Source organism: Apiospora kogelbergensis (genome assembly GCF_038363985.1).
Source record: "Apiospora kogelbergensis strain CBS 113332 chromosome Unknown utg000007l_segment0_segment0, whole genome shotgun sequence".
Classification (NCBI taxonomy): domain Eukaryota; kingdom Fungi; phylum Ascomycota; class Sordariomycetes; order Amphisphaeriales; family Apiosporaceae; genus Apiospora; species Apiospora kogelbergensis.
This window is the reverse complement of record NW_027117424.1, coordinates 1,882,550-1,906,094: the sequence shown is the minus strand read 5'-3', so window position 1 is coordinate 1,906,094 and position 23,545 is coordinate 1,882,550. Positions and strand designations below refer to the sequence as shown.

The following is a 23,545-nucleotide window of genomic DNA, read 5'->3' as shown; positions in this document are numbered from 1 at the left end:
ATGTCACGATGGTGCTGTAGGTATGTGTGCCTCTGTAGACGAACGAATGGGAGGAAAGTTCCGATGGGGATAACGTGGCTCAACGATTGGTCTATTGCTTGCTGATCCCCTCCTCACGGACGGAAACGGCCCAGCCATCATGATTATTTTCAGGAAGAATCATGGTGATCATGGTGAAGCCAATATGTGCAAAACTCCGTTCAATCCTCGTTTAGATTGCTATTGCCCCTCCAACTAAGGTCCGCCTCTCCACCCACGATGCCCGTTCATTATCAGTAGTACGATATTGGCTCGTTACTTCATGTTCAACAATGGATCGAGTGGGCCCCCTGTCAGAAAAAACGAACCCATGTTCCTTCATCTCTACCCCGCCAAGCGCAAAAAGATAACATCGAAAATGCTGAACGTCTCATGCCCCCATGTCTTGGTCATGTCTTGGATGAGAGAAGGAAGCCTTTCGGGTCCCTGTGAAATGCAGACCAGGTGAACGCCGTGTGCAAATGCTGCAAAATGCTGGAGACGCCCCGAGCCATGTGTTGCTTCGGGGCCGGAGCTGCCAGGTGAAGGCAACTCAAGAAAGTTGAATCGTAAAAGTCGTGAATTTTGGTTGGTCTTTCCTTTCTGGTGTAACAGAGATCACCCAGACATGATGACCACCTCTCCCTTGCATTTCCCATAACTGCAGCATTTCTCAGCAGGAGTGTCGCCTTTTAGAATGGCATCGCGGATGGACTATTGACAGAAAGCTGGGTGTTAGTCTCTTATCTGTAAAACGACCCTAGGCGTAATTAAGTGGCTTACGTCGGGGCATCTAATCGGCGACGCTTGAACAAAACCGCCGAGTGAGAGAGTAGCCGTGACGGCCGAGAGGATGATGTTGAACCGCATGGTGTGTTTGCGTTTGTGTGAACGGTATCAGGCGAATGTGATGCGGTCTTGTTGACGGGGCTTGGTGGTGTAGCGATGGAAGCAGGACCGGTCACCAGTGGGTGTATAAGTACTTGTTGATTAGATTAGGTAACTTCCGTGAACGTAACGAGTGTTGTCGGGCAAATAGACAGCGGGATATATGAAACGTCCTTGGGCAAACAGATTGTTCCACGAAAGAAGGAAAGCCTTCCAAACAGCAGACGTGCTTCTAATAAATGAAGCCCAGAGTCGCCAACAGTCCCAGGTGAGCTGAGGCGTATACATGTAGATGACTAGGCAGGTTTAGCGTCGACGGGGCTATCATTTTTCGTGTCCTGTAAGCTCCATACTCGAGTGGGAAGGACCCGTCAAGGCCGAGGACTAAATGCGAATAGGAATAGACGATCCAATCCCTACCAGGGGGTTTTCTCGAGTAAGGCTTGAGGCATGCTACTAATGTGTACGTAGCTTTTGCGATGCGTGCAGGCGACGCCATACATACATGCATACAAACGTGAGTAATGCGATGACAAGACCATGTCTGACACTGGCGCGATGGCCAAAACAGTGCAGGTATCCAGTGCCCCTCGTAAGGTTTCCGGTCCGGTGGTGGCAGTGACGATGACGGCGAGGTGCCCGGATGACGAACCAGCCTGCTGGGACATGCCAATTGCGCAATGGCATACAAAATGGTGCTTGTGGCGGCGTGGCTCACCGGTCGCAAAGCCCGAGCCCCGGGTCAGGTAGGCTGGAAATCATACACGGATGACCTCGGGTTGCTGCTCGGGGTGGCCTCTAGATGGGGATCTTGCACACGAGCTTTACGGTTGGCTAGGTCGGACAAAAATAGCAACAGCAACAAAACAGGTCGTATTCTTCTTCACCACTCGAGCCACCACTCGACACTAGCAAAACCGCCTTCTTTTTTCTACCCTTTGCTTATTAGTCATGTAAACCCGGATAAGCTTATTTAGGCCAAGGTCGTAATTGAAGAACTTCTAGAAACCACTTGAGCTTGAGAGGGTTTGCGTAGGACGGTTGCTTCGTCAATCCAGGCGTGATTTGTATTCAGTTCAGTGGAGTCGGGGCACTGACTAATAACCGGACACCCTCAGTCCGCTGTGGCTTCAACAGGCTCAGCTGCTTCTTCTATCTCTTCAGCTCAGCAGCCTTTCTGTCTTGGCCTACCAGCCCACGCGCCCTCCCGCATTCTACTGATGTCAGTCGACTGTACCTTGGCCAGTTTACATCTGTTTGATATCGGGACAATGGAAATAAAGCTAAGTATATTAGCTCGGCACCGCTGAACGACGCCAAGTACCAATTGGTCTACTTTCGACTATCTGCTATCAGCAAATAAAGGTTGTGTTGTCTCTAGGGCATCGGTCGTTTGTATTGGCCAATGGGTGATATTGGACGTGTTGCTCGTCGCTCCTCATTGTTCAGGGGCAGCCTATAACTTTCTTATATAGAGTAGGTCTTGCCACTACTGCCATGCTAGTCTAGCAATCCACATGACCACAAGGCGTCGGTCTCTCTGGTCGATCTCCTGGATTCCAAGTGCATTTACTCGGTGTGGTTCTAAAGAGCGACCTTGTCCAAGACGAGATGAGCTGTCTTTACCCAGAGTACCATTGGAGTGATTGTCGAATTGCCGGCACCGTGATAAGAGCCCTCTACTCATCTCACGTGCGCAATGGTATAGTCTTCCGTACGACTTGATCTCATGTCTCAGCTTCGAAAGCCTTGTATAGATTAATCCGGCATCCCCGGTGTACTTGTTTTCGATTATCGTGGTTCGTCTGCTGCCAAGTGTGATAAGCCTCACCTGCTTGAAGAGTAGCCTGGGATACAACCGTCTCGCCTAATATTTTAAGAGAGCCGTGCTGCTGAAAGAGACGAAAGACAGATCATACGGGTTGGAATATAGTATTCCAGGCGATTTCGTGAACATGCGGTATCGATGTATGAATGAAGCACCATTCTAGAGATTCAAAAGTATTATCTCCGACTTATGAGCAGTCCATGGACGTAGCATCAAAAAGTATCTATCTATAATAGCCCAGGATACTTGTCTGTTTGGTAGATCACCATGAGAATGGCCTGGACGCCTCAATAGAGGAGTTCAGCTGACGCGCAGGTGTTGCAGCCCCTGAATATGCCCACCATTGCATCTAAGACTATGTCTCAGGGGGCCAGTTGCGGTGAACAAGGGATTTAAGCTTGAGAAGGGGTCACGGGTAGAAGCATGGAGCAACGTATGACAAACTCTGCCTGTATGTTTTACTACTGTTCAACATCCGTCAGGTAGAATGGAGAGACAGCTGTCATTCGCACCATACAATTGTTGCCACGGCGGCGGTCAGGATAGGAGAAGGAACTCGAGCCTTCTATCCAGGGGTTCCCTGTCAAACCGGCCAGTGACACGGATTCAGATTGATATGGATGGCTTTCTTGGGGGAGGGGATGGCGCACCAGGCCCCCCCGGGGAGATGAGAGAGTTGGTGGTCATGGACAGTTTATGAGACAACCCGATAGGTAGTATTCCGATTCCGCCAGGCAACTCCCGAAAGAAACTCGCCGAACCTTACGGGTAAGATCTGCGACATCTTTGCCGTCCTTCACCCTTCTGCGCGAGCTATATGGTCGGAGTGCAAACAATATATGGATAGGGGTGGCGGCGGCCGCGGCGTTTTGGCTTGGCGTTTTCATCCGAAGTAATGATACCGTATGCTTAAATAGCTGCCTCTCCATGGTGGAGAGTGGCCGTCGAGACGCACGGCAACAAAAAGCGAACTTTCCACGTCCAACCGACGATGGATCTTCCACCGTCCATATTGCGCGTGTCCTTTGATACACAGCGTTTCCGGCTGCCGTGACATTTTACACGGCATATCGGCGTAACCTCCATGGCTCGACGTCAGGTGAGCTTCGTACCCACGGACTGCCAATTTCGACAGGACACGAGAGTACCAGCATGAACTGCCGGCTGCTGACCGATCTAGACTGGCTTGAAAGGAATCGCGCGCCATATTATCTTTGCCGCCGATCGTCAGTATGATTCTCTCGATATCATTGCCAACATGCAAGCCACCGGCGGGATAATTGAAACCCCACGCTGCCTTCCCAGTCGTAGATCTACCTAGTGCTGGTCCCACGTATTACCGCCTCAGTACCTGCTTTTCCTGTTGTCTCATATTGACCACTCAACGCCAGGGTGATCTGGACTCGGCTCTACGCTTCTCGAGAAGAGGAATCGTGACGGGTGCCGGGATGCCGAACGGGGCAATCTGCTGTGTTGGCCTGGCCGGAACTGGACGTAACACGCTACATGAGATCCCATCAGGCCTACCAGAAGAAGTTTATTGAGATTGCCTCGTTGTTGCTTCGGCGTCTAGTGTGGTGATACGACGTTGGCTTACATGACGCATTTCCCCTCGCCCGTGTATGTATGTATGTGCAGCGGACCTGTCAAGTGCGGGATCGTGCTGTTGGAACGGCGGCTCTCTCATTGTGTTTGCGAATCCAAACTAGACGAGAACGAGAATGGAGGATATAGCTAACCGCCAGAAGTGCCGTTGTTCGTCCGACTGCTTGTTCCTGCCTTCCCGGTGCTCGTTCGGCTTGTCGACGATAAGCAAGCGTTGTACATGTCATGCGTATCTCTGTCTGCCCGATTGAGGTTGGTGGCGCGTGGGTGGGAAGGGAAGGAGGGCACCGGCCGGGGATGTAGACCGGCATTTCCCTAGAGATGCATCGTGCATCCATAATAACCCACACCATGACAGGGATGCATATCTCCAAGCTGCAGCTTTGCTTATCTCCATCCAGGCCTCTGGTTTTTTACCGCATTGCATTATGTAGCCATCGTTGCCCGTAAAGCCTAATCAGACCAATTGCGTCTTGTCCTCAGACCTGTCCATGGTAGTAATCTAGAACAGGGCCATCTCGGGAGAGCTTGACCTCCGCAAGCCATGCCGATCGGCCCCCTTCGACGTATGCGGGTTATGGCAGAGCCGACAATCTCGCATATCGAATCGTGAGGGATACTCGGCCGTCTTCGCTAGATCTACACATATGCCCACTATACCCGCTCTTATCGCACCCGCCAACTATAAAGAGCCCGGCTTGGCAATTCACAACTTTCTCGGTGCCTCCCGATCCGGGTCAGCCTCATCTATTTAGGCAATCCTCGCCTTGCAATACCTTTTGGGTCTTTTGCTGTTGAGTCAAGTTTTCATGTTCTGAAATCCTGGAACAGTGAGAAGCGGCCCTCACAAAGGAACAATCGCCTCACGATATTTGGCCCTTCCGTTCTTAGCACAATCATATCGACTGTGGTTCTCATTATCATTCGAACATATTTTCCACTCCCGGCTGTTGTTATTGTTCATTGGCAGACCTCGTGAGGTCGTGTGGTCAAGACCCTACATCACACAAAGAAATTTCTCACCACCATGGTGTTCCCCACAAAAGCCCACCATGATGTCGAGAAGTCAAGCACGGGCGACAGGGACACGGGGACGGGGACGGATACCGAAACCTGCTATGTCGGCAGCGGCAACGCGGTGCCCGAGGAGGACTTCGCCGCCGGCGACTCCTTGTACGCCAGAATCCAAAAAATCGCCGGGAGATTCGGGGTTGAGCAGCGAGGTATAGAGCGCGTGCCCAGCGATGAGCGGACGAAAGAGAGTATGAGTGAGGTCGGGACCATGGTGAGTGAAAATCAGATGCCCAGGCTGCTGCTGGTTCAGTTATCCAATTGCTGACCATCTGAACCGGACAGTGGCTCTCAGCCAATATGGTTGTGTCGTCGTTCGCCATCGGGGCGTTGTCCCAACCCGTCTTCGGTCTTGGCTATGTCGAGACAGCGCTGACTATCGTATTCATCAACGCGCTTGGGATATTGCCCATCTGTTTCTTTTCTACCTTTGGCCCCCGGTTCGGCCTGCGTCAGATGGCGCTGTCCCGGTTCTACTTTGGCTTTTACGGCGTAAAGCTGAGTAAGTCGTGTTTATACCTGCTGCGTGCTCTTCACAGTTCGATACCCTCAGACATGGATGATTCTTTCTAACCGAAAATCACAGTCGCTTGTTTCAACATCCTTGCCTGCATCGGATGGTCATCTGTCAATGTCATCGTAGGCGCGCAGCTTTTCCACGCCATCAATAGTGATTTCCCAGGCTGGGCTGGGATTTTGATAATCGCGCTCGCTACCCTGTTCATCTGTGCCTTCGGTTACAAGATTGTGCACCTTTACGAGCGATGGTCGTGGATCCCTTCCTTCGTCATCTTCCTTATCGTCCTGGGCATATTCGCTCACTCCGGCCAGTTCAGCAGTAAGCTGCCTCTCGCAACGGGTGCAGCCGAAGCTGGCAGCATTCTGTCCTTCGCAGCGTCCATATATGGCTATGCTACTGGGTGGACCTCGTACGCGGCCGACTATACGGTCTACCAGCCCGCCACCACCAAGCCGACCAAGGTTTTCCTGTGGACTTTTGCGGGCCTCTTCTTCCCGCTCTGCTTCACGGAGCTGCTGGGCGCCGCCGTCATGACCGCGGCCAGCTCGAACCCGGTTTACCAGGCTGCCTACAACGAATCAAAAGTCGGCGGCGTGCTCGCGGCAGTTCTGGTGCCCCCATTGGGACGGTTTGGCGAGTTCTGCCTCGTCGTCATGGCTCTCTCCATCATCGCCAACAACTGCCCCAACATCTACTCGGTGTCGCTGTCGATGCAGGTGCTGGCGCGCAGCACGCAGCGGGTGCCGAGGTTCGCGTGGACGTTCTTGGGCACCTGCGCGTACGTCGCCATCTCGATCCCCGGCTACGACCACTTCGAGAATTGGCTCGAGAACTTCATGCTCCTCATCGGCTACTGGCTCGCGATATACGAGGGCATCTCCCTGCCGGAGCACTTCCTCTTCCGTCGTGGCTACGCCGGCTACCAACCGGAGCATTACACCGAGCCCGGCCTTCTGCCCCCGGGCTACGCGGCCATCGCTGCTTTTGGCTGCGGTATTGTGGGCGCCGTGCTGGGCATGGCGCAGGTGTGGTTCACGGGTCCCATCGGTAAGCTCTGCGGGGCCGAGACCGGGGGAGATATAGGGTTTGAACTGGCGTTCTGCTTTGCTGCGGTTTCGTATGCTGTGTTAAGGAGTCTGGAGAGAAGTTATTTCAAGAGATAAAATGCGTGTGGCATGGATTATCTGTTGGATATCTCCCGATTAAGTTGCGTTCCTATTTCCCCTATAGATTAGTGCCTAGAGTATATGGCTGTTACATTCAATACCAATCTCTCATCAAAGAATTTCGAGGGATCAATCAATACGAAAACGACAGTAGAAGGTCGAAGATTGGTCATCGAGTCACATGACCCACAGCAAGCCGTGGCGGCCAATGGGAGGCCTTATTCATGTACCGAGGCACTTTCACAAGGGAGATTGACTCGGTCGCCAGAATTGCCGCCCGCTGGCCATCCGCAATGACGGGCGCTGACCCCAGAACTTCTTCTGATCCGCGCCAGCCCTCAGATTTACAGCATACCGACACCGACGTTGGCCCAACTGTGCATGCCACAACCGTTTGTTCTATTTTCTTTATTCTATATGTTTCTCAAGTCTGTTTAATCCCCTTATACCTTTTTGACGCACGGGGTAGTCGTTGCTGCCTTTCAACGTCGTCTTTGGTCAACCAACCTCCGACCCACAGCTGGATTCCGGCCTCGACAACCACAACAAATATCTAATCACTGGACCTAGTCGGTCTTTCCGTATAGGCGATTTTGTTTCGCGCTTCTTGCCTCTGCATTCCAACTTCGGGTTCTCGGCCGAATCTGTTTGTCGTCAGGCACGAATACGCGAAGTCGCTTTGCGACGAAGGGACCAGCAGATAAACACCCCCGTTACGGAGTAGACCTTGGTCGTCCCCATTTGCCTGGATCGCACCGGCCTCATACTTTGAAGTGCTCACCATGGCCTCGCCCCCCAAGCCGTGGGAGCGAGGCGGTTCTGCCGGTAGGTTTGCCCACCCCCAGTCGCTTGGTTGCATATGACCAGGTCGCGTACCTGGCATCGACCCATGTGTCATATGTTGGCTGTGAACATCGCGCTGATGGCAAATAGCAACAATGGCATCTCCATCTTCTACCACATCCGGAATATCTATGCCTACGCCCCCGACCTCCTTATCCGCACCATCCACAGCAACAGATTCGTCTCCTGCGATACCACCGCGTCCAGACTCTCTCGCCTCGTCCGTCAACCAAAACGCTTCTGCGTACAGTCGCCTAGGTTCTTCTCCATATAACTCGGCATACTCGTCGCCCTACAATAGGCTTGGTGGTATGGGCGGTTACGGCTCGAGTATGTACGGCGGTGGCATGGGCGGCTACGGGGGCTACGGGGGCTACGGGGGGATGGGCGGCATGGGCGGTATGGGCATGGGAGGCATGGGAGGCATGTACGGCGGCATGTACGGCGGCGGTATGAACCCGAACGACCCGAACGCCAACAGCCTCACGAATAGCTTCAACAACAGCACTATGGCGACATTCCAGATGCTTGAAGGTGTTGTTGGTGCCTTTGGCGGTTTCGCACAGATGCTGGAAAGCACATATATGGCGACACATTCGAGTTTCTTCGGTACGTGATGAGGTTGACGCAGATTTGGGAGTATCCGCTAACACCGGCATAGCAATGGTATCGGTAGCCGAGCAGTTCGGCAACCTCCGTGACACTTTGGGCTCGGTCATGGGCATATTTACTTTGATAAGGTGGATCAAGACGCTCATTGCGAAAATCACTGGCCGGCCACCACCTGCAGATGCCACTGCGCTCACGCCCGCTGCCTTTGCGAGATTTGAGGGCCGACAAGCTCCTCCGGGTGGCGCCCCTGGACAACCAAAGCCCAGCCGGAAGCCTCTCGTTTTCTTCCTGCTTGCCGCCTTTGGTCTCCCCTATGTTATGAGCAGAGTGATTCGATCATTCGCTACTTCTCAAGAGGAACAACGAAAGCGCTTGGAAGCTGCGTCTTCTAGTGATGCAACAAGCCAACTCGAATTTTGCCGTGTCCTCTACGACTTTGCTCCCCAGACTGGAGCGCAAGGCACCGACCTGTCGGTCAAGAAAGGCGATTTCGTAGCTGTGCTATCGAAGAACGACCCCCAAACAGGTGCCCCGAGTGAGTGGTGGAAGTGCCGCGCTAGAGACAGCCGCGTTGGCTGGCTACCTTCCACCTTCCTTGAGATTGCCAGGCGTCCTGGCCAGCCTCTGGCAGCCATCAAGGCAGCCGCAAGCGAGCCTGCAACCACTCGCACCAACTCCCTGACCAGCGCTACTGCACCGATGCCTCTAACAGCCGATGGCAAGCCGAGTGACGTTTCACTCGAGAGCTTCCAGAAGTCGCAATTCTATTCATAGAGAGATGACAATGGTTCGATTACGGTAGTTCCACCGAAAGGTCACGACAAGCTGAGAGGATCTCGAAGACAGCCCAACCCCTTTCTTTTAAAGACAGGTTTCACAGGGTACGGCGCATAAAGTTTGGCAGTTTTGATGCTTCGGATGATCTGGAGCACTGGTTGTAGTTTATCACAACTTTATGGACTGGTGAACACTCTCCTGTATGCTGCCTTGATTTACCAGAGGCAGATGATCAACCTTCAACACATGACGCGCCTGCAAGGTCCTCAAGTTAGCAACTTGATCGCTACACGAAACAGGACGACGGACATTGTGTCTTCCAGGTTCACTATTGCATTCAGCGTTGAGGTTTCCTTTCTTTGTTCTTTAGCACGTGTTTACGAGGGCGATTGGGATTTCACAAGTTGCGGTAGGGCATTTTGCAGGACGGCAAAGTCGAGACAAAACGATGAAGTAATAGTCACTAGAAACTGGTGGCTTCTCGAAGCAATGGCCGACGTATTATGTTAGTCGGCCGTCTATGTACAGAGAGGTTATAGCGTTAGAAGCGGTGTACGAAATGGATGTTCATTCGACGTCACATATTTTGCGACGACTATGGCCGGCATACTGATGCAGTATATTGGCTTGTCCAACACCCTCCCCGCATGAGACCCCTCAGTATAGAGTCTGGGTTTACGGGCAGCTAGATGTCCTAAGGAGGGAAGACTGTTCTGGCCCATTCCCCGCAATCCCTTTGATCAGCATGGTGTAATGCTGACTAGACCTGTGTATGTCCGTCTGGAGCTGATGCGCCAGCCACATGCACTGGGCGCAGCCTTGGCACTTGGCGTTCAGGTCAGGGTCAATAATGAATTGATAATCAGTCGCTAGGCCGCGACGGCTGAATAATCGCCCTTTGTCGTAGCGCCGAATCTCGCGGTCTTCGCTTTTAGCAACCCGTCCGGACTCCATTAGTCACATCAGGGCGAAGGCCTTCTGGGGACGCCGCCATGATGCTGAGATGCTGCGCTGCAACCTGCGCATACCGGCATTTGGGTTTGTAACGAGCATCGCGTCGAACAGGCAGGTCGTCAGTCAGCCATGCATGATGGTTAGAATAGTCTTAGCAAGATGCTGATGGAATCAAAACACAATTGCCTCCCTGGGAAATGGCGATAGCTCTCGCGATGCCGTCCTTGGGTGCGTCGATGTGCATATATAAACATCGCCAGAGTCTCTCGGTCCAGGACACCAAGCAATCCAGACCACAATCAAACCAGCACCATCCACCTCACCCTACTTGCATACAAAGCTAGTATACTCTTCTCGCATCACTAGTTTCGATATCGAGACACCATCATCTCATTAGACCTAGTAGATCCAACGACTCCACCAGAGAAATGGCCAACAAGAAGCTCATCACTGTATTTGGTGCCACCGGTAACCAGGGCGGATCCGTCGTCCAGACCTTCCTCCACGACGCCAAGCTGAAGAACGAGTGGTCTGTCCGCGGCGTCACTCGCGATGTCTCCAAGGATTCGTCCAAGAAATTGGCTGCCCAGGGGGTTGACGTCGTTTCGGTGAGTACTTCTGCGTCGGAGCACTACGGGCACCAGCATCATCATGTACTGACCGACGTCTTATTGCGTGTCTAGGCCGATCTGGATGATAAGGCTTCTATCGTGAAGGCGTTGAAAGGATCGTACGCGGTCTTCGCCGTCACGAACTACTGGGAGAAGATGGACGACAAGCTCGAGATCCAGCAGGGCAAGAACCTCGCTGACGCCGCTAAGGTATGTGATCTGGATGTTGCCTCTGAAGCGAGTGGCTTGGCTAATCCCGATTGTGCTCTAGGAGGCAGACGTGAAACTTCTCATCTGGAGTTCTCTATACAATGTCAACAAGCGTAAGCTTCTACATACGCCCTAACTTATATTGGAAAGCAAGAGAGCTAACATGATGTCCGTAGTGTCGAAGGGAGCACTTCCTCATGTCTACCACTTCGACAGCAAGGCGACGGTCGAGGAGTACATCCGAGAGCTCGGGATTCCCGCCGCCTTCTTCATGCCAGGCTTCTACATGAGCAACCTGCCCGGCGCCAACTTCCGCAAGTCTCCCGGCGGCGACGGCAACACCTGGACGCTGGGCCTGCCCTTCCCGGGCAAGACCCAGATCCCCATGTACCACCCGGCCGACACGGGCAAGTACGTCAAAGCCATGGTGCTGAACCGGGACGCGGTGCTGGGCAAGCGGTTCCTCGCCGCGACGGCGTACATGACGGCCGACGAGATCGTCGCCGGCTTCCAGGAGCTGTTCCCCGCGGCCGCGAGCTCTGCGGGGTACTTCGAGGTGCCCAAGGACGCCTTCTTCGCGGCGCTGAAGGGGGCCGGCATGCCCGACTTCGGCGCCGAGGAGCTGTACGAGAACATGCGCCTCATGAGCGACTTCGGCTACTACGGCGGCGACTCGCTCGACTGGACGCACGGGTTCGTCGAGGACCCCTTGACGACGTGGAAGGAGTACGCTCAGACGGCTCCCGCGTTTGCGGAGTTGAAGTAAAGTAGAGTCCCTCAAAAGGAGACATGGGTCAATGGGGGTTTGATGATGCGGAAGACGGGAGTCAAACCCCCACAGTTGTTAGTGATAGTTACATGATTCATGAAAAATGACGAGATTTTACAGATCAGGCTTCATTTGTGAAATCACCTGGGTCACCATTGGCTCCAGGAGGAGTTAAGGTGATAAAGCAAGTATAATCTATGCATGTTAAATATCGGCCGACTGTAGCTCCTTGCAATTAACACTGCCGCCTGAAGTGTTGAACAAGAGGGCGACACATTGAAGATGACAAGGCCGATGGAACGAGACATGGAGAAGAGAACAACTCAATATGTAATATGTAGGTATTATATGTACGTGGAAATGTCAAACATGGAGGCCTTGTTGCCAGACACTGATCCCTAGACCACGGTATTTTGCCTAACCCCTGGTTGCGGGGAAGCAAGCGGCAGGCTCCCAATGTAAAGCATACCAAGAAAGAAACAGGCGTCACCAAACTGGCTACGCCCAAGAAAGGCTTGCCAGCAACACATACACATACGGGTACATGGATGACATTGCATTCACACGTACGGAGGAGACCAAAGCTGCCAATACCAACGAAATGTCTCGGGGAAATCACATGTATTCGCTCGTACGTATAAAATGTAAAGGGGTATCTTGAGGGGATAGGCAAGATATCCAAGAATAAGCAAGAAGTCTGAATATGATCAGAGAAATAAAACAAAAGAACACCCCTCTGAAAAATGAGGCTTCTTGCGCCTCCCTAAACCCAACGCGCTCCGCTCGATCTCAAAGCCACCTGCTAGGCCATGGGCCCGCCTTAGACGTTGGCGGGGATGGCCATCTTGCTGACACCGCCGGGCGTCTTGGCGTCGTCAACGATCATCTTCTCGACCTGGTCAGCGGTGAGGCCGGCGGAGTGGTCGAAGTCGTCGTCCAGAATCTTGATGGAGGCGCTGGCATGGGCCTTGGAGAAGATGACGGCGTAGTTGACGAATCCGAGCTCGGGGCGCTGGAGGTAGTCCGAGTTACCGATGGAGTTGGTGTAGTGGAAGGTGGACTTGCACTTGCTGTCGCCGGAAGCGAGAGTCTCGATGAGATCGAACTCGCCGCAGCCCGACTTCCAGCAAGAGCAGTCGTGGTACTGGCCGGTACGGGGATCTTGCCGTTCAGGAGCCAGATGGCAGGCATGTCCTTGTTGAAGCCGGTTGCGCCAGTCTTGGGCATGGTGACCTTGAAGGTGAAGACCTTGTCGGCGCCCTTGAAGCCCTCATAAGCAACGGTTCCGGGGCGGTAGAAACCGCACGAAGCGCCGCTGTCCGTGCAAGCCTTGTCGGAGAAGATGGCAATCTCACTGCCGTCAGGAATCTTTCCACCCTTGAGGACGGTAGGAGACGGCGCACCGCCAGTGGCATCCTCGTTAAGGTACGACAGGGAGTTGCCCCAGGTCCTGCAAAGAAATTGGATTAGACGACATTAAAGCGACATGTGTAAAGGGGGGGTTTCTTACGTATCCCACACGCCAGAGCCGGATCCGGAGCCACCGTAGTTACCGGTGAAGGTAAGACCAGTTGCCTGGTTGGACGTGGCATCGTAGTATCCCACGCGTGCGTAGTCGCCAGTGGCGACGCTGGAGGTGTCGGCCTTCTTGGGGGCGGCAATCTTGGAGGATGCCAGCTTCGAGTCCACCTTCGGGACATCCACCTTGGAGGCTGGGTTTTCCGACTTGACGTAGGTTGACGCGGCGTTGACGGCAGGGGCAGCCGGTGGGGAAGCGGCCGCAGCGGGCTTGTTGTCGCCACTCTTTCCATCCCAAGTGTTTGTCCAAGACACTGCTTGGCCGTTAATGACGGCGTCGACCTTGTCACCAACTGCGCGCTCCTCGTGCTGGTGCTCGTGGAACTTCTTGTGGAGGTGCTGGTGGCCGTGGCGCTTGGTGTGAGGCACAGGGGCAGCGTCTCTCTTGGAGTTGGTCTTGGGAGTGTAAACGGCCATCTTCTCAACCGTGGCAGGTCCACGGATGTGGATGGAAAGCTATGGACAGAATCAGCATCGTGTGCTTCGGTGAGATGGATTGTGTTTGCTTACGTCTTCATCGAAAGGGGCGATAGAACCCGAAAAGGCGACGTCCGAGAAGTCGCACTTTCCATCGGCGGTCATGGAGGTGACAGCCTTGTAGTTGCCGCCAAGGTCGATGCCTTCATACTGGAGAGCCTTGACGGCCTTGCAGAAGAAGTTGCCGTTCTCGTTGGTACAGTCGGCCTGAGCCACGGTAGCCGCAGCAGCGGCGAAGACCATGGAATACTTCATCTTGAATAGAAACTAGTTGCAATGTTCCAACGTCTGTTTGCGTTCTCCAAGAAAATCCCTTCAAACAAACAAAGTGTTTTGAACGTAAGCGAGGCCGGGGTTTTTAATTCCGACGATTGGGTCGACAAGCAATAGTAGTAGGCGAAGTGGAAGTGGCAATTCAGGCGGGTAGCTGCAACAAACAATGAAGCAGTTGAATTGGGACGGCGGAAATAGTAATGAGCGACTAGGTGAGATATCACCGAACAATGAGTGGACGAGCTTGCCGCTTTCTTCAAAGAAAGTCGAACAGAGGTGCTTAGGGTGCGAGACGAATCCACAGACTGGGGAAAGAAGGGAAGGGAGGGGAGTCAGATATAGACGATATTTCAGGAGGGATAACGAGATTAAAGCCTGGAGAGACTCAAGGGACTGGACCAGCCATGGACCCCAAGTGGGTATGGCATGGCTTGCGATACCTGACGACTGTTGTCGACACCCCCTCCACAGCCTCCCCTGCTTCCCTCCCCCATTCCAGGACTCATGGAAGCGCGTGCCATTGGCCTGCAGTCCTCTGGCGGGTGCTTGGCGGGCAGCAGGTACCTGCGTCGGCAGAACAGCAGAGACATGTGTGTCAGGGCCAATCCGGGTGTGTGAGCCAAGTCACTTTGCCCTGGAATTAATCAAGGGGGATCTACGGACGTGTTAGCCCCGGGCGCTGGGATCCGGTCGAGAAAACGGCGCCATCTTAAATCACGATGACCGGGGGTTGCTGGCGTGCCACCGCCAATGGGGTGTTATCTACCCAGTTTTTAGAAAAGGCACCAGAAGACGCTTCTTCAGGTGGGATCGGCCCTGGAGGACGCTCGAAAAAGATCTGGCTGATAGGCAAACCCTCCCTTCGGCGCTGGCTGCACACCATGTGGCATCCGTGGTGGCGGCTGGTTGGCTGGCGGTTTGGCGGTTGGCTGCATGCAATTCCATCCAATGCAAGGTACCGCGCACGAAGAGAACAGATGAACATGGAAATATTGTCCGATTTGGAGGGGCCAAGCTTTTGATACGATGGCCGTCTCCAATGGGCGTCTCCAGGCCCGATCAGCACTGCCTCCCACAAAGTTGGAACTGGAGAACAAACTGGAGAACAAACATGGTGGAAACGCACGCAAACAGCTGGCAGATCCGGGTGTGATTTTGCGCATCGTGCATCTAATGGGACTTTCGGGGCAAGCACACAGAAAGAGGAGATTCGAGAGATTCGAGAGCCACCATCAACCATGCCAAGGTGGCCGAGGGATGGCTTGCATTCCGCCAAGGGAGCCAGCCAACGACGCCCAGAACGTGGTGAATTGCATGGGAAATACAGATACATAATACATACAGAGATGTAGATGTACACGTTATTTAGGGGTCACATCCAATCTCCAATGTCGCCATTTTGGTTTTCATGCTCCTGCACCAGCTAACCTATCTGGATCAGCCATCACACATCTGTGGGGTCCCGCTCGTCTGACATTTTAATTGAGCTGCGCCGGCGTCCTGCCTAGCTACCTAGGCCGATTACCTGAGCATCCAGCTGTATCCTAAATATACCACTAGGGCGGTTGGAGCAATGCATGCAGACATGTGTATCGTGCCGATGGGGAGGGAGGTGGGAGGGCAGAAGATGGTGGGAGGGTATCCGGACTGACTCATGAGTGGCGTTCGACTCCCCAGCGAACGATAAAAATCTGATCGAAAAAGAAGAAAAGAATCTTCCACACACACACATGCATGCATAGGATACCCACCGGTTTTTGCCCACGTCACCACCGCAAGTCGATGAGTTGTTTGATGTACAACAAGTCTGTTCTTAAATGCCGCGGCCTTTCCCACTGCGGACGCCTGCGGCACACGGATTGCGTGGAAACGTGCCGGGACTTGCAGCAACCTGCAGCGACGATCTCTGTCCCTACAATTTCACACAACGAGAGATGGCAAACAAGCAGCAAGGCGATGGAAATCAAGTTTCCTGGTGCCACTAACACGCAATGCTGCATGCCCAGGTACGGTATCAGAATAGAGTCTGCCCAGTCTACCAATTCAGTGGACATGATTCGTTTCGGGGGCCCGGCTACCCAACGGCGGACTTTCCGCTTGCCGTGACTGTGCGTCGCATGCAGGCCTGAGGGTCTGAAGGTCTGAAAGCCTGTTGCCGCGTGTTCGTGAGATGCCCAAGCACCAAGCGCGTTGCGTGTGTGCGTGTATGTACATGCATAGTCAAATTATGTACAGTCATTTCGGCATTTGATTGCGCTGCATTCCCCACGGCCCAGGAATGCTGGCCGAGGGCCGTTACTGCAGCTACCCGATGTGCCTCCCGACCACCGACTGGCCCCCACGACGTACGTGCTCGAGTCGTCTACCGATTGTCTCGGACCCTTCTTTGGACGTGCGCCATTATACTTCGCCCGGTGTGTTCTTGGTCCCCCACTCAGTTACCCAGCGAGCGGGCATCGAAACGTGCCAGGTGCCTGTGTGCTTCAAGCCCCTTCAGAATTAGACTTTGCTTTCATCCGCTCTCCAACGGATGCCATCTAGTCTTTGGCCTTGTGGCGCCCGTGAAGCGCCGGCGACTCTGATGTAATATATCTTGAGTTATGTCGACACGAAGACATGTTCTCGAGGATGTGGGCACAGGATAGCACTTCGTCAAGTCCGGGTTATTACTCGCTGGTCTACCGCTAAATTCGGTCCTGGGGCAAGCAGAGACAAGCTGTTTCCGGCATCCGCAGGCGAGCGAGTAGCCATCCCACTATGTTGATTATCCAAGCATTCTTGAGGGTGTCCGCTTTGGTAGTATCGACATAGTCGCCAGAGGGAAAATGGAGGTTTCGAATACCTTGCCTTCTTTGTCGTTGCTCTTCGGTTGACTATCGGGTGGCATTCCATTGGCGTTGGCGGAACGGGGTTTCCTCCTTGCAGATGACTGGTATTGTACATCTCGGTAATATGTGCGGCTGCAAGGCTCTGGTGTCGCAGAAAACTTTTGAACGGCCCAGACCTACTCGCAGCCAAAGACCAAGCTGCGTTATTGGGCAGTTTCCGTTCACCCTGGTGATTTGAGACTTCAAGGTGCTCAACGCAGTGCTAGTTTCGAAGCTGACCTCGATCAAATAGGTGACTGACTCCAAGGGGGCCCATCAACGGATCGAACCAGGACATCGCCAAAGTTTGGAATGCTCACTCTCCCAGGAACACCAAAAGCTAAAATAACGATCTCTCGTCTTTGCTTCCTCCTCAAATCAAAACAAGCTATCCATCCATTGACCGGGTCGGTATAGCCTAATGGTAATAGTCTTATTCATATGGTATACTTAAAGGCAATATGGTTCGACTCTGCGGCCCCTTATTCGATTCTTCTTAGTTTTAACTTTATATTCTCTGTTGTTTTTTATTTGTTCCCCTTTTCGTCCCTTTGACACTCCTCTGTGTAGCCAGCGATGTGAATACCTGCTTTTACATGTTATATTACAAGCCACACTCCATAACTCCGACGCATCGAGGTCTGCGGCTTCTACCAAGTGTTGCCATCCATCTACCCCCAACTATTCCGTCGCTACTCAATAGTTCGGAGCTGGTCACTCCGGTGTCCACGATAGCTCGAAGAACTATGGATAGATATGGAGTATAATGAGCAGATTCATAGTCTTGCTGGATCATCAAGAATACGCTTCCATAAACACTTCGGCGCAACATCTGGTGAAATGGGAAATAGGCACTTTCAAAGATTACCAAAATAGGAAACAAGTACGATCTTACCTCGGCAGACTAGCTATAGCATGGACTATCTTGGCCAATGATTGGGACCTGGCTGAGGCTGACGACACATGTATGACTGCATGGCGCTAACGTGATTGCTCAGCCTCTCGGGGGGATTTCGTCCTTCATCGAAACATCCTGGCGCAGTAAGGAAGAGGGACATCACTAGGTAAGAAACGATAATAATAGATTCTTTTATTTTTTTTTCCCACTCCTTCATTCCAGCATTATCCACTCCAAACCATCCATCCGCGCTGCGTGTGTGAGAGTTCGCAGGGTCATCATGGAGACCTCCTTAGATCCCGTTGATCATTGTGATGCCATCTACACAGACCTCCTGGAGCCCGACGCAATCCGGCTGCTGGAGCTCTACCCGGGCCCCATGCGAGCGATCCCGCTGATGGGCTCGCTCATCGTCACGACGCTGAGCGCCTGTGAGGCGGACCTCATCAACCGCTATACGGCGCTGTCCTACGTGTGGGGAAGTGTTCCTACTGCCCCGTCGGAGGACGCAGGCGCAGAAGCGCACACCGTCACGCTGGCTGGCGGCTCGGCGAAGCTGACCATCACGGCGAACTTGAACGCGGCGCTCAAGGACATCCGGCACACTTCCGAGGTCATGACTGTCTGGGTGGACGCCGTCTGCATCAACCAGGCCGATGCTGCTGAGCGCAGCCGGCAGGTGGAGCTCATGCGCGGGATCTACGGGCATGCCTCCAGCACCATCATCTACCTGGGTCCCCTAAATCAGGGTGTGTCCCTGATCTTCGACGCTGCGGTGAGGAGAAAAGATGAGAGGATGGGGTTATGGGACAACCACAACGACGAGGAGGAGGAGAAGGGTACTGGCGATGATGAAGATGATGAGGCCGATGAGGATGTCATAACACAAGAGGACGAAGCGGCGAATATTTTCCGTCGCGCCGTGGAAGATGGCCTCTGCTCCTATCCGTGGTTAGGTCGTGGCTGGGTCTTCCAGGAGCTCGTTCTATCCAAAGACCCGCGCATCCAGTGCGGCGAGCGCCGCTTGGGCTGGGACGAGGTCATGGACGTTGTCGAGCCCTTTCTCTCAGAGACCGGTCCCACCCGCCTTCTACACGCCCTCAACGAAGCACGCCGTCGGGGTCTGCGCGGGAACGAGGATCTGTGCAGCCTCGTTATCGCGCGGAGGGGAAGCCATGTGACAGACCCGCGCGACCTGTTCTTCTCCCTCATGGGGCTCGCCTCCGACTGTCGGACGTACAGGGCATTCCTGGCGCCGGACTACGCCAAGACGGCTCGAAAGGTGTATATCGCGGCGGCCCGCTATATGCTTGAGCGGCTAGGCCTCTTCTCCTTCCTGGCATGCTCTGCTACTACTTGGTCGTCATCGACGGCGGCGAATGAGGAACGCAGTATACTTGGTCTCCCGTCATGGGTCCCAGACTGGGAGGTCCAGACCACACCCCCCGCCACTGCCTCCCAAGAGACGACGAAGGAAACGCTGGCTGGGCCTTCTATCACGTCATCGGCCGAATTACTAAGTGAAGAAGCCATTCTCCTGGTCGAAGAACTGGAAGTCTTCGGCGTAGTCGAGCGGGTGACGGACATATTCCCATGCGACACCTCACACTACCCCGATTTCTGCGGTGATGAAATATCTCCCGAGGAAAGTGATGGTGTAAGATGGGCCAATTTTATTGAACCCGTTAAGAACACCGTCAAGACCATAGCAGACCCCCTCGAAGTCCCCGAGTGGCCCGAGTCGGATAACGCGAGACTTCATTATGTGAAGGCCACCCCCTTGCGGCTGGCGAGAGTCCAAGACTTGCCCACTCGCCTGGTTTTAGTAGCGAGTCGCGGTAGCTTAGATGCTGAGATATCGCCACCGAATTACTATACCGTTCTGGCCCCAGCTACTGTGGCCCTTGGCGACTCTTTGATAGCATTTAAGAGTTCCTCAAGTAAGGGGTATGGACTCATATCGACATGTGGGGATGTGATATACGGCTTTCGGCGCCCCTTAAAGGGGACCCTGAATAGGATAAGTATGGAACACGGCGAAGTTCCGCTCTATGAACTAGCAGGTGTTCATCCCGGGGATTTCCACCTGAAAACGCGTAGCAGCGGAAAATTGATGGCTTTCTATTAGCGGATAACAAATGACTACTTTATCATTACTACCACCGAGATAGAATATCGTGGACACCTCTTGCGATTACAAAACTCCCAGCCACTATTGACGCCCCTAATTTATCCACTGTCCTCTACTTTCTCCTCAATCCTGCAATAATTAGCAATGTGATGGTTGGTAGTACAAGTGCTAATAGTATAACTCGACTAAGAAAGGGACCCTGTTGCACTGGTAAAGCTGTTTAGGACATCGGCATCGACGTTGACGAGATAATTCGCCTGGAAGCTGGCCTCGCCGCCAGCCCGCTGCACCAAACTATCCAGACTAGTCCTGACAAAGTCGAGACAGTTCACTTTTTTGATCGGATCGCTCGAAAAGAGATTTCGCTCATGCACATCTTTAGGCGTGTCCCATTCTGTCCCCTCGCTTGGTCCCGTCAAGACAGTAGTGTCTATTCTCGGGTTTTCTTCGTCCATGACCTGAGCGAAAACACCCGTCCACATCGCGAACAAGTCTTGAAGTTGCCCCAGCATAAGTTCCTGGATTGGCTGTCCCAATTCAGTCAAGCGTGTCAAAGCAAGCAGGTTGAGCTTCTGTCGCAGAGCGTCTGCCATACAGTCAAAGCTGTAGAACCATTCGGCACTTAGCCAGGGCCAGACCTGCTCCAGCGGGCCAAGAGAGCCCACTAGCTCAATGAAAATAGCGGGATCGGCAAGAGATATGCGGGAGAGGATGGAGAAGTAGTCTGTTAGCATTAAATTGCTCACGCGAGGTTGCTTCCGTTTCGGCCCCGAGGTTTGGCGAGCCTCGTGTGCGTCATGAATCCCCTCGAGCATAAACTTCAGAAATCCAGATTCGGCCAAATCCTGGCAAACAAGCTTCAAGCCATCAACTCCGCCCATCTCATTGGCGCAACGAATCATTGTCTCGATGGACTTGGTCGCGAGAGCCTGTTGCTCACGAGAAGTCGCAGTGTAGGTTGTGGCCAAGCCTCGGAGGAGTGCTTGCCTATGCTGGTTATCAAGCACCGCCTCAGGCGCCAAGACAATGTAAGAACTCGCGATAGTGAGGTTACTCAAGTGGTTATCGGTGTGGGCTTCCAGATGCCTAATGGTATGAGGAATAAGACCGAGGAGTTCTTGGGGCAAAGGAGGCGTGCTTTGGAGTAGAACATTGGTCCACAGTTCGAGCGCTTCCTCTATGAGATAGACGTAGATATCACTACCCTCTTGAACGGCTTCGGCAATCAGTGGCAGGATGATGTGGTGATAACGCTGAGCTTCGCCTCTCATGGACATGACCAGAGACTGCAAAATGGTCAATACAGCCTGCTTCATCATGAAGCCAAGATCTCCTGCAGAGGCCCATATGCTCGGAAGGGTGGATATGATCAGGTCAGAAAAGCCAGTGACATGGGTTTCCATCCTCTCTATAATGACTTTTGTCGTATTCAATATGGCCAGTTTCGTCTCGTCAACTTCCACCTCACCAAGCAATTGGAGCAACTGCTTGAGGATGTGTTCCGCGAAAGGCTGAAATACCTCGCCACTGAACCCAAAATCATCGGCAACCCATTTGAATTGTCTCGCTGCTGTGATGCGTACGACAGCATCATTATGAGGATCGTCACCACGTAGAAGATGCCCGTAAATCTCGTAAATGAGGGGACGGCTTTCATCGGCGACGCGGACTGGTACCCATTGGCTGATGAGTATACCAATACGCCGTCTCAATATCTTACAGTGAGCCCCCGTTTGCTGGGCATCGGCCGGTATTGTTGTTCGGAGCAGCTCATCAAAGCTGAACTGGTTTTCTACATGAGCCGCCGCCAAGCCTATAGTGTTGTAGACAGCTTCCTTAACCATAATATCGAGTTCGGGGTTTTTTAGGCTTTCGAAGTAGGCAAGCAAAGGTTGCATGAGCAGCTGCTTGTAGTGGGTGAGTAACTGCTGCAGAAGTTGTTCTGCACAGGGGCGAACCTCCCACTCCCATGCTCCACCCTGAGCTTCCTCTTGTTGCTCCCACTCCTCAGGCTCCTCTTCCCAAGCATCTAGGTCGGCTTTTCGGAAGATCAGGAGATGGGAAATGATCAGGCTGGCTATTTTGATGACCATATCATCTGTTAACAAGCCTTGTTTCACTGAGAGAATCAGTGCCGCCTGTTCATCCCTCGTTTCCTGAGAACGGTATTTGAAGGTTTGCTGAGGTGCGTTGACCATCCGTACACATGAGCGAACTAATAGCAGCCCTTTCAAGGCAAGTCGTTCCAGTAACGGGCCCTCCACCTTGGATTTGTGGCCGGCACCCGAGGATGAGTTGGATCCCTGGCGTAGTCCCTCGGAGGTGTTGAAGACTTGAGCAAACTGGGAAACCAGACTCCAGTACGACTGAACAAGATCGAAGGAGTTGGGCATCGATGCGAAACTAGCGGGATGCTCACTGGCCATTTCGACATGAAGTTTGGAGAACTGCATAAGATGTTTCCCGATTATATCACCTATTGGCTGTGGAAGCTGATTTCCTAGAGTAGCGGATTCCACGAGCTTCATGAACTGTTCCCGTGCCAATTCCCAGGCTGCTTTGACGGTGCTGTCCCTATGAGGGTGATCGTAGCCAACTATCAACAGTCTCCGGAGAGCTTTGAAGGCAACCAGACTGTTGTGCATAGCGATGCTGGCATCTTCTTCTTGAATTCTCCCTGAGCTGATAGCGTCCATCCATATTGCGGAAGTCTTAGAATATATCTCTCCCAGAACGAAGACAAGCTCCGGTGTGACAGATTGCAGTGCCGTTTGCGACTTTCGTAAACGTGCCGTTCCAAGCTCTTTGACGGTGCGCAGGAGAACCAGAAGAGCACCGGCGAGTTCCGTTTGGTTTCCATCTTTCGTTTGGCGAAGGAGTGATATCAAATTCGGCAAAGCTTCGGGCCAGGCTTGGGGGTAGTCGATGCGGATGATCTTGGCGGTGACCAGCGCGTTGTGTAGGGCAAGTAGTTTGTCGGGCTCTCCCACGGTACCCTTGAATAGTTGAGATCGAACTTGGTCCTTCTTGCTAGGCTGTATCGCATTCTTGAGTGTGTGGTGTCGCCAGTATCGGTCAATGCCGTTCTTGAGCTGGATGATGGCCAGTAGTCGTATTTCGTGAGGAAGAGATCTTTCGAGGAAGACCATCTGGAAGCCAGTAGGTTAGCCCAGGCACGAATGTCTGGACGCGGAGATACTCACCTGTAGGGCAGGGTAGTAGTCGTCGTGAGCCTCCCAGGAGGTGAGCTGCTGGCCAGCAGACTGGCGTTGGCTAAAGTCTTGGGACGTGGCCGCCTGAAGAGTGCGGCAAAGATCCTGCAGTGTGAGCGGGCTGGCCTCACCGGCGACTTCGATAGAGAAGCTCATGTTGCCAGGCGCCGTAGGAGGCAAATACTATGTGTGCACTTGTGCCAATGTTGACTTGGAATGTGAGGAAATGCTTTAGGC

The 23,545-nt window shown here is 53.2% G+C and overlaps 6 protein-coding genes across 6 annotated transcripts; 4 read left to right on the top strand and 2 right to left on the bottom strand.

Annotated features, from left to right (window-relative positions):
* Positions 1–5,366: 5,366 nt before the first annotated feature.
* On the top strand, positions 5,367–7,093 carry PG998_010949 (purine-cytosine permease; the record flags this gene model as incomplete). Its single annotated transcript, XM_066877765.1, has 3 exons — positions 5,367–5,624; positions 5,696–5,912; positions 5,997–7,093. The coding sequence occupies 3 exons, from the start codon at positions 5,367–5,369 to the stop codon at positions 7,091–7,093; spliced, it is 1,572 nt and encodes a 523-aa protein (XP_066726819.1).
* Positions 7,094–8,034: 941 nt separating this feature from the next.
* PG998_010948 (uncharacterized protein) lies at positions 8,035–9,325 on the top strand (the record flags this gene model as incomplete). The annotated part of the gene is made up of 2 exons (XM_066877764.1): positions 8,035–8,548; positions 8,601–9,325. 2 exons carry the CDS (start codon positions 8,035–8,037, stop codon positions 9,323–9,325), a joined length of 1,239 nt encoding a protein of 412 aa, XP_066726818.1.
* Positions 9,326–10,710: 1,385 nt separating this feature from the next.
* On the top strand, positions 10,711–11,869 carry PG998_010947 (Pex13 protein; the record flags this gene model as incomplete). The annotated part of the gene is made up of 4 exons (XM_066877763.1): positions 10,711–10,890; positions 10,966–11,103; positions 11,165–11,216; positions 11,280–11,869. 4 exons carry the CDS (start codon positions 10,711–10,713, stop codon positions 11,867–11,869), a joined length of 960 nt encoding a protein of 319 aa, XP_066726817.1.
* Positions 11,870–12,692: 823 nt separating this feature from the next.
* On the bottom strand, positions 12,693–14,182 carry PG998_010946 (uncharacterized protein; the record flags this gene model as incomplete). The annotated part of the gene is given in 4 exon segments (XM_066877762.1): positions 12,693–13,016; positions 13,028–13,322; positions 13,383–13,906; positions 13,961–14,182. The coding sequence occupies 4 exon segments, from the start codon at positions 14,180–14,182 to the stop codon at positions 12,693–12,695; spliced, it is 1,365 nt and encodes a 454-aa protein (XP_066726816.1).
* Positions 14,183–18,245: 4,063 nt separating this feature from the next.
* PG998_010945 (HET-domain-containing protein) lies at positions 18,246–19,984 on the top strand (the record flags this gene model as incomplete). Its single annotated transcript, XM_066877761.1, has 2 exons — positions 18,246–19,905; positions 19,971–19,984. The coding sequence occupies 2 exons, from the start codon at positions 18,246–18,248 to the stop codon at positions 19,982–19,984; spliced, it is 1,674 nt and encodes a 557-aa protein (XP_066726815.1).
* A 297-nt stretch (positions 19,985–20,281) lies between these two features.
* PG998_010944 (Importin-beta domain-containing protein) lies at positions 20,282–23,464 on the bottom strand (the record flags this gene model as incomplete). The annotated part of the gene is made up of 2 exons (XM_066877760.1): positions 20,282–23,245; positions 23,300–23,464. The coding sequence occupies 2 exons, from the start codon at positions 23,462–23,464 to the stop codon at positions 20,282–20,284; spliced, it is 3,129 nt and encodes a 1,042-aa protein (XP_066726814.1).
* Positions 23,465–23,545: the final 81 nt, after the last annotated feature.